The sequence below is a fragment of the Kryptolebias marmoratus genome, linkage group LG13, assembly GCF_001649575.2.
Source record: "Kryptolebias marmoratus isolate JLee-2015 linkage group LG13, ASM164957v2, whole genome shotgun sequence".
Classification (NCBI taxonomy): Eukaryota; Metazoa; Chordata; class Actinopteri; order Cyprinodontiformes; family Rivulidae; genus Kryptolebias; species Kryptolebias marmoratus.
Genome location: NC_051442.1, coordinates 23248572 through 23258327, shown reverse-complemented (window position 1 = coordinate 23258327; position 9756 = coordinate 23248572). Strand labels below are relative to the sequence as shown.

General features: G+C 37.6%; 1 protein-coding gene across 13 annotated transcripts in view; it reads right to left on the bottom strand.

The window, feature by feature from the left end:
* Window positions 1-3049: 3049 nt before the first annotated feature.
* The window catches only part of dlg2 (discs, large homolog 2 (Drosophila)), a 104758-nt gene continuing 98051 nt past the window's right edge, over window positions 3050-9756 (bottom strand). For all 13 annotated transcript variants that reach the window (XM_017435120.3, XM_017435124.3, XM_017435125.3 and 10 more), the window contains 2 exons: window positions 9050-9141; window positions 3050-6059 (listed from right to left, as the gene is read on the bottom strand). In XM_017435120.3, coding sequence (XP_017290609.1) covers window positions 5953-6059; window positions 9050-9141 — 199 coding nt within the window. In that variant the 3' untranslated portion in view covers window positions 3050-5952. The remainder of the gene's footprint in view (window positions 6060-9049; window positions 9142-9756) is intronic.

Here is a 9756-nt window from a genome sequence, read left to right as displayed (position 1 = left end):
TATTTGAACAGGCCTAGTGACGCCACTGATCCAGTCCTATGGGAGGTGTCTGGGAGAGACCAATTCGGACAATAAGAAATGTTCTCAAATCCATTATCGACCAGTCAGCTTCAAGATTGGACACCTCATCATTGAGAACATCATGTATGAAGCTATGGCGATAGTTAACAGTCGACCATTAACAGTGGAGTGCATCAACAACCCTGTAGGACCAGAGCCGCTGACTCCAAATCATATTTTGACCATGAAATCAGCAGTGATCTCACCACCGTCGGGAGAATTTATCAAGGAAGATCTCTATCTGCGGAAAAGATGGAAAAGAGTGCAGTACTTGGCAAATTTTTTCTCGGCAAGATGGAGAAAGGAGTACCTGTTAAATCTGCAACTGAGAAACAAGTGGAATAAGAATAGAAGAAGCATGAAGATAAACAACATTGTTCGACTGCAAGAGGATTGTGTTTCAAGGAACCAATGGAAACTCGCCAAAGTGGTAGAAGTGTTACCTGGAGCAGATGGGAGAGTCAGAAAGGTCAAGCTTCTCATTAGTGACTCCACTACAGACAAGAAAAGATCCTGTTCTGCGAGAACAATTTTAGAAAGGCCTATACGTAAGACTATACTTTTACTTGAAGCATAGTAAGGACTCAAAAGTGATGTTTATGTACTACCATTTGTTAAGTTCATTGTTGGTGAATGTATATTTAAGATCACACCTGCTATAGTAACAGTGTGATGGTGGGAGTGTAACTGCAGTAGTTATTTTCGGTCCATGTTTCGCCACTAGATGAAGCTGTGGTATTGTTAATGTCATAGAGAAGTTTCATATAGTACGTTTCCTAAATGCAAATTTTTCGTAAGTATTTTGTTTATTGCCGATATTTTGTAATACTTATAAGAGCGAAGTATTATGGTTGATATTTAAAGGAAGTAAGCGGTAAACTCGATAAGTTCAGTTTAAGTCGACTGATGTCACTTCCAGAAGAAAACGCGAGAAGAAAAAGAGAGCTTGTTAAGCAGCCAACATAACAGACTTTTGTTGAACTGGTTAAGAAGAAGAAGAAGAAGCGTTTCAACCACTGATTGTCACACACCTGATCTTTTGGTGAAATAAACTCACTGCGGGGTTTTTGTTGTGAAACGTACAAATTTAGGCCGATTTAAAGTCATCTCCCACCTGCACACAGATGATTCAGATGATCAGGTCAACAAACCTGCTGTGTCCACCTGTTTTATCTACCTGTTTGATCCTGTTCACAGGGAGCTGGTGTCTTTCTCAGGTCAGCAACAGGTGAGAGCCAGGTACACTTGGACAGGTCACCAGTCTGTCACAGCCGCTCCTGACACAAATTCAGAATCTCCTAATAACCGAACCTGCATGTTTTAGGACAGATCATGAATGGTTAATTCTTTCTTCAAACTGTTATAATTTTATTAAATCATTAAATATGTAAAAATGGTTCCAATAATGGTGCTAAATTTAGAATATTATTGATTAAATAATATTAAATTTCAGTGTTAATTTGACTTTGATAAATAATAATAAGGGGGACTAAATCAAATCATCTAAATATTGTTGATTAATAAATTTGATCTGGTGGCCCCTTTTAATGTGAGCTTGAAAGGGTAACACCCTTCTTTCCTCTTGCCATACACACACTCACACACACACACACACACACATATATTTCTAGATTCTCAGCCAACCAGAACATTCTGATTCTAAGACATTTAAAAGAAGCTGAGTTAACTTTTTTAAAGCTCAATATGAACAATCTGACGACTGCAGCATTTTCTGTGCTCAGAACATCTTTTTCAAAGCAATCAACAAAATGAATAACTTCCATTTAAACATCAGCGATGCCCGTTTTCAGACATGAGTGAGAGTTAAAGTCTTATAAAAATGCAGATTCCACATTCAGTCCTGAAAACCAGTGCAGCTAAAAAACTGATTAGATTACAAAAGCCCACCAACAGATGGCACAACCCCTCAAGTTGGGGGGAATCATCAACAGTAAAGTGAACTGGAAGTACCGTGAAGTTACTGCAACGGGTTTTCAGAAAAGAGCAAGAATGTTTAAGAGCACACAATCTTGTCATCTATCAGACAATCCGCCCAGACCATTAAATCAGTTCTGATTCTCTTCTCTGTAAGGCTGCTGCAAAATGAAAAGAACAAACATTCAGATCATCAACATGTAGGTAGGTCATTACAGAAAGATACAGTGTTCTTAATCACAGCATTTTTATCCTCCTGTCTGAACAGAGATATGGTAGTAAAAACAGACTACAGTAACCTAACCTCCCAGCTTGTTTACCAGTTTAAACAAGTAAAAACTGAATAGTTTTTGACAAGGCTGTAGCTGATGGTCATCCAGGTCAGGTCCGCTGACATGTCAATCCCAAGAACACGACTCAGGTGAAACTCTCCACCACCATCCCAGTAATGTGAACGGAGGCGTTGACTCTCTCTGCCGTTCTCCTGAAGTCCACCATGAGCTCCACCATGAGCTCCTTGGTCTTGCTGGTCTTTGATGACGTCAATCATTGATGTCATCACAGCTGTTTGGTTGATAAAATGGCGGCAAACTAAACGAACAATGTTGTGCAAAAGTGTATAGGTTCATAATGAGCTAATGTAGCATTCTTTCACACTGGTGGCGTTTTGAAAAAGAGTTGTTTAAAAGATAAAAAAACAACAGGCACTCTTTTGGTTAGCCATTAGCCTAGCCTGGATGAAGACTTTTGCCTCTTTCTTTATAATCCATACTCTGATAAGGTACCAGCTATTGGTAGCTATTTGACAGAACATCACTTCAAAGTTGACTGGACTATCCCTTTAAGGCTTGCTCAGTAGTAGTTGGGAAGCAAAATGTGTTCAGATACAGAACAGAAGTTTGGTTTTGTTTTGAAACTTTTAGGATTTCCTATGTCCTGGATGACTGAGAACCTACACCAGCATCTTGTTCAGTGTTTTCTTTTTTTATAAATTTTATTTAACCAGGTAAACCCCACTGAGATCAAGATCTCATTTTCAAGAGGGACCTGGGCAGAAATCTGCAAAACACAGCAACCTGGTTACAAAATAAAACTAATTAATACATATACACAAATATAAAACAATAAAAAACAGTTTAAAAACAAAGACACTGTTTAGTAGTTTAGTAGCCTCTCGTTGTCTGTTTTTCAGAATCGCTCAAAATAAGTCCAGTGAAACCAATTTTGACATCTTGATTTCAGATTAGAACGGATTCCAGGCTATAGGAGCCATCACACTGAAAGCTTGTTTCCCTTTTTCCATTCGGAAATGTGGAACATCCAAAAGAAAAATGTTATTAGAACGTAAAAAATGAGAATTAACAGATCTATGTAAAAGAGAGTTTAAATATGCTGGAGCCAAACCGAGTAAAAATTTGTAAATCAGGATCATCAAGTGATTAATTCTCTGTATGCTTAAAGGAGGCCAATCAGCTTTTGCATACAATTCACAATGATGTGCATGACGTCTGCTACCGGTTACAAACCTTAAAGCACAGTGATATACAGAATTTAACGATTGAAGACATTTGGTCGAAGCATTCATATATAAAACATCACCATAATCCAGAAGTGGCAAGAAAGTTGCTGCTACCAATTTTCTTCTAGCTTTGAGAAAGAAACAAGATCCATTTCGGTAATAAAGTCCAATCCTCAATTTCAGTGAATGACACAAATTTGCTATATGATTCTTAAAAGAAAGCTCAGTATCTAAAATAAAACCAAGATATTTGTAAGTACTGACAAACTGAATTTGAGTTCCTATAACAGTTGTAAGCAATAAAGGGATTTCTGGTAGTTTTCTAGAGTGTGAAAAAAACATTGCTTTCATCTTATTCACATTCAAAACCAACTTAAGTGTTTGTAAGCGTGATTTAACTACATTAAAAGCAGACTGCAGATACTGTATTGCCTGTGCCAGTGATGAAGAATAGCAGTAAATTATCAAATCATCTGCATAAAAGTGATAAAAAGCATTTGACAGATTTTCACACCAATTAAATAAATACAAAGTAAAAGTATTCCAAGAACTGAGCCCTGTGGGAAACCATTTAAAATAGTACAACTAGAAGAAGCCAGCCAATTGTACTCTCTGTGTTTTGTTCAATAAGTAATCAGCTACCCACATGGTAGCTTGATGTGAGAGTCCAATTCTGTGTAGAATATAAATTAAAAGAATGTGATTTACTGCATCAAATGCCTTCGATAGATCAATAAACAAAGCAACAGTGTTTTTTGCTATCACGAGCCTGAATAAGATCAGATTGTTAAAAGTACAAGGACCGCTTCCACATTTACCTGACACAAAGTGCACCAAGCATTTAAATATTGCTCAAATTTTCTTTTTTTTTTTTTGAGTTAGCAAACAGCTTAAAGCAAAATATAGATTTACATTTTGGTTCTCTATAGATGTTTTTTTCCCCTCTTTTTAATACATATTATACATGCAACAGCTAAATCAGTCATTTGTTCTTAAAAATTACAATCTTACAGTGAACAAAAGAATTTTCATAGAAACATTCAGATACATAAATGCAATAATTAAAAAAACTCACAGTGTAAATAAAACACCAAGCAGGGCTTGGAGATGCAAAAGGAGAAAAAAGTTGGACAAAAACTTCTTTACTTGTCAGCTGAAATGTGAAGACTGAAGATGTACCTTATGAAAACATCTGTTTCCTGTTCCCTGTGATAAAGTAATAAACCTACTGTGAATGTGGAATACTTGACCACACGTTTAATTACTTTACATAACATTTTTTTAAAAAGTGGAACAATTTATTAATTTTAAAAATTTAAAAAATACCTTAAAAATTTGATAAAAGACTTCAAATTTTCTAACACTTGTAGTGGTTTACATTCAGGAAGAGATGAGTGAAAAACTTTACAGATAATATAAGTTAGAAACAGAAGATAAAAGGAATCATACAGAGGGTTCCTTAAGTATTCACCCACATCGCTAATCTTTTTATTTATTTGGTTTACAACCTGAACTTTAATTGGATATTTATTAGGAATGTACAATATGTAAATATTCAACAAGAAAGATTACAATGACAATGTCAAATGAGAAAAACAACTTGTTTTAAATATTTCTTTAAAAAAAGTAAAATTAAAGTGGCATGTGCATATGTTTTCACCCCCCTTGCTTTGAAGCCCTACGCATTATGTGAACATAACATTGTAGTCGGATAAGACTCAAATTGAACTTTTTGTTAATTAAAGAAAACATCATGTCTGAAGCAAACCTAACACCTCCCATTATGCTGAGAACACCATCCCCTTGGTGAAGCATCGTGGTGGCAGCATCATGATGTGGGGGTGTTTTTCATCAGCGGGGACTGAGAAACTGGTCAGAGTTAATAAAAAAGATGGATGGAGCAAAATACAGAGAAACTCTTGAGAGGAAATTAATGGGGTCTTCCAGAGCTCTGAGACTGGGACAGAGGTCCACCTTCCAGCAGGACAATGAGCCTAAACTCACTGCTGAAGGAACACTCCACTGGTTTAAAGAGAACCTGTTAAATGTCCTGGAGTGGTCCAGTCAAAGTCCAGACCTCAGTCCAACTGAAAATCTCTGGTTTGATTTAAAGATTGTTGGAAACAAGCAGCACGCATCTAACCTAAAGGACCTGCAGTAGTTTGGTCAGGAAGAGTAGACAAAAAGTCAAGATTAGATGGACTAAGATCCTGAAGACTGACTAGAAGACACTTGCTTCTGTAACTGCTGAAAAGGTGGCTTTACGATGTACTGACTTTTGAACAGCAAAAAGAAAGAATACCAACGGAGGTGCATACTTTTGCAACCTACTGTATCCCCAGTAAGCAAAGAGTAAAGAAAAGAAATATTCCAAACAAACTTCTGTTACAGTTAATTATTACTTCCTCACAGTCCAGACTCCATTCCTGGATGATGAATCATAGCTTTTCCTTCGACGGGATCCAGATGTAAGGTCCTGAATTTTCCTCGATGACCTCTTTGCATTGATTATAGACATCTTCTGAGGAGTCTCCCTGAACCAGAGCTGAAAAACAAATTGAACATGTAATCACAAAGTGTCCTTATTTCTCTGAGATAGTAAAATATTTCATATAAACAGAGAATGAAGGATCGCCTTTCCTGTCAGAGTACCTGAATATTTCTTTAAGACACACCAGTTTACCCAGATGTCCTAAGGTTTGTCTACACAGTTCTTTGAGGCCATGGCACCTTTTATAGTTTGATTGATGCCTGTCCTCACCTTGAAAAACCTTCCCATACAAGTCCAAGATATCTTCACTTTGTCAAATAGTCAACATGCATGCTTTTGTCTCTTTTAGGCATACATTTTTACAACTGTCATTTGTTTCCTTAAAAATAAAGTGGACTCGAGCCTCCATTGGCTTAACAACTCAACAGCTGCTCTCCTTTACACAAGGACTGGCTGCTAATTAAAAACAACAACAAAAACCAGAGCTTAAACAATGGGGAAGGGGATTACAGTGTGGCTGCTACACATATAGTAGCAGGAGAAAGTCGACATCAGTGTCCAGTGAGGTAGCCACAGGACAAGTTGAGTGGGCCCAAATGTTCTAAAACTTCCCCACAGAAGTCTAAGCTCTATAGAGAAGGAAACATCTAGAGTCCTGGCTGCCCTGCTGTGGTCATTCCTTAAAAATGGACGACAAACCTCACAAAGTGGTTTTACTATTTGCTGACTACAGGTTGGTTCTTTTGCTTCACAAGAGAGTACAATTTCTATATCAGTGTTCTTATTTGCTTTATCTTTTTCCTTCAATTCCACTTTGTTTATATAACCAACCGTTATACGAGTTGGTGTAAAAAGGGGAGGCTCAGGTTCTGTGGACTTTAAAAGGGAGACCTTCTAGAACAGTGACATCTACACTTGTCTCATTCTGACTTCTACTAGACAACCCATTCAGTCTTTGGAAACTTTGAACAGACTTTAATCTATCTTAGGCCATATCCACATGGGAAAGATGTTTTCCCTAAACAGTCTTTGTATTTTGTTGTTTCTGAGCACATCCTCATAAACACAGCACTGTTTCTGTAAATGTTTTTATCCACATGGAAACGTAGAAAATGAATTAAAACACTGTAGTTACTATGCCAGGCCTGTATGTGGTGCTGTAACACTGCCACACAAATACACCAAAAACAGGAAACAAGGCATAGAGCGGATGCTCCAAACTGTAAAGACACAAAGAAAAAGCATAAGATGAAAAACAAAAGAGCAAAATCCAAATCCTTTTTGTGGACCAACGATGAAGTGGAATTTCTACTTCGTATCTCATTAAATTAGAAGACAACAAAAGTTCAGGACATTGGGTTGTGTCAGTCCAAATATGAGGACATAATGAACGCTTTTCACGCTCAGTATCCAGCAAAAGATGTATGGATGGAAGATTGAAGATTTTTTTTAGTGATGGTCAAAGCATATCAGGCTAAATTCTTTATACAGCAGTGGCGGCTCTTTTTACGTTTTTAACTGTATATTTGTATACTCCATTTTATAGATCTTTTTCACCTTTAGTATTGTTGACAGTTCAATAAAGTAATAAAACCCCTTTTGGCCTAAGATTATTTAGTCTAATAATAATGAGTTTTTGCTCCGCTCTATTCAAGCAACATTATTGTTCATCACCCTGTCTGCTCATTGAAGTAATACAATATACAAAGGTTTAGCAACTGGCATCTGCAATACAAACACAAGCCTGTAATCTCTAATTATTGTTACTGTTAATGCATTTGTCATGCTTGGAGTCAAAATTTAGGCAGGAGGTGGGTCTTTGACATCATTGTTTTCAACAAGAGTCTCAAATAAGGATGTGTGTACTCCACAAGATCACAAAAAGCAGTTTGTAATCAGGGAGTCAAAAGAGAAGAAAAGTGGCATGGAGGTCACAGCTCAGCCCAGCTGGAGAACGTTTACTTATCTGTTCACAGCAAACAAGAATATTTGTGTGTCAGCAAGGTCCCATCATGAACATTGGCTCACATAAATATAAGTACAAAGGAGTTATGGAAATCAGAAACCACACGGGGAGGAAATAGTGCTATTCCAATTATCAGGGGATTTAAACATTTGCTTTTCAACATGGTTACGTCAAGTAAATTATTTAGAAGCAGCTGTGGCTCAGTGGTTAGAGCAATTGTCCTCAAATGAGAGAGTCAGAGGTTCATTTCCACCAGTATGCAATCACATGTTGAAATGTCCCCTTGACCCATTGGTGCATGAATGCATTCTAAAGCACTAATGAGACTCTATAGAAGGATTTATTCAGATTAGCTTTATAGAGATTTAGCAGAGTGATGTATGTGTGGATGCACAGATTGTGTTGTAAAGCACTTCGAGTAGCCTGGTTGGCTATTTAAGTACAGTGTGGCGGACCACTTTGGGGATTCCACTCACACGCAGATGGCATATTGTTTTTCATTTAAAATGTTACTTGTTTGGTGTTTGCCATCACTTACTGTTGCATCACGTTACTGTATGTTGTTGTTTGGTGCTCACCATCACACTGTCACCATTACTGTTTTACTGTTGGAGTCAACTGTTTTTACCGTTAGAGTTAACGTTTGTTCTGGCAGTTAGTTGGAGTTGAGTAAACCTGGTGATCACACCTATCTCCTGTGTCGTCTTTCTTACTCCCCCTCAACAGTCCATTTACCACTTGTCTTAACATCAAGAAATACGCAAGTTAAAGGAATCACAAGTACCATAGTTAAGGGACACTAATAAAAAAACAGTAATGACTTGGTAAGTCCTCATGTATGAAATAACTATACATACATTTGAAGTATATCACATATAGAACAGATAGTCACGATATTTTAGGGAATTTAAGTATATAATAACTGGAAACTTAAAGAACCTGTGAATTAAAAGTTTAACAAACACTAACTTTTTGCCTCATGTCAAATGTGTTGAAAACTTAGAACATTTAAACAGACATACAGTACAACAAATTGACACATGACTGCTTTAAATTCAGACTTTCATTAATATCTTACCTGCGAAAAATTCACCAAACTCCTGCTCCAGTTTTATAGCTCTGTCAAACATCTTTTTTGCTTGTTCTTCTGTTAGTTTCCTATTTATATTCCTACACAAAGGAACAGAAAAGACCACAGCTGAAATTAGAATCAGAAGCCCTTACGCTGTAAGGCACAAATGCTGACCAACACACAACTATGCTGCTTGTCATACAGTTATGTTTTTAAATTTTATGTCAATTCAGAAAAAGTCGGGGTGCTGAACAGACGTGCGGTGGAGCCCTCTCCAATTTTCTTTAAAAAAAAAAAACAAAAAACAACCTGTACTATCTTGCTTCTCGCTTCTTCAGTCAACTGTACTAGTTATCGCTGACCAGATGGCACCAAAGAACGCAAAACCAACCTCCAAAAAGGCTCTAATAACGTCTATGTTGAGCCCAGCGCAACAGTCCAGGAGTAGCGGGCTAGCTAGCGCTAGCATAGCCTACAGCGACGGGGCAGCTTCTCCCCCAGTTGACAGTGGCGCTTTGGATATGCCTCCCGCCAACAACAATCCCACAGACACCGATGGCGATGGTCTGGCGGCCACGGAAGCAGGTAGCACTAACGACCTTGTGGCGGCTATTAACTCGATGAAAGATGACTTTGTGAAGAGATTTGATAGCCTGCTAACTGCTATCCAGGGGGTGCAATCGGATATAAGAAGTGTTACCGCGCGTATTACA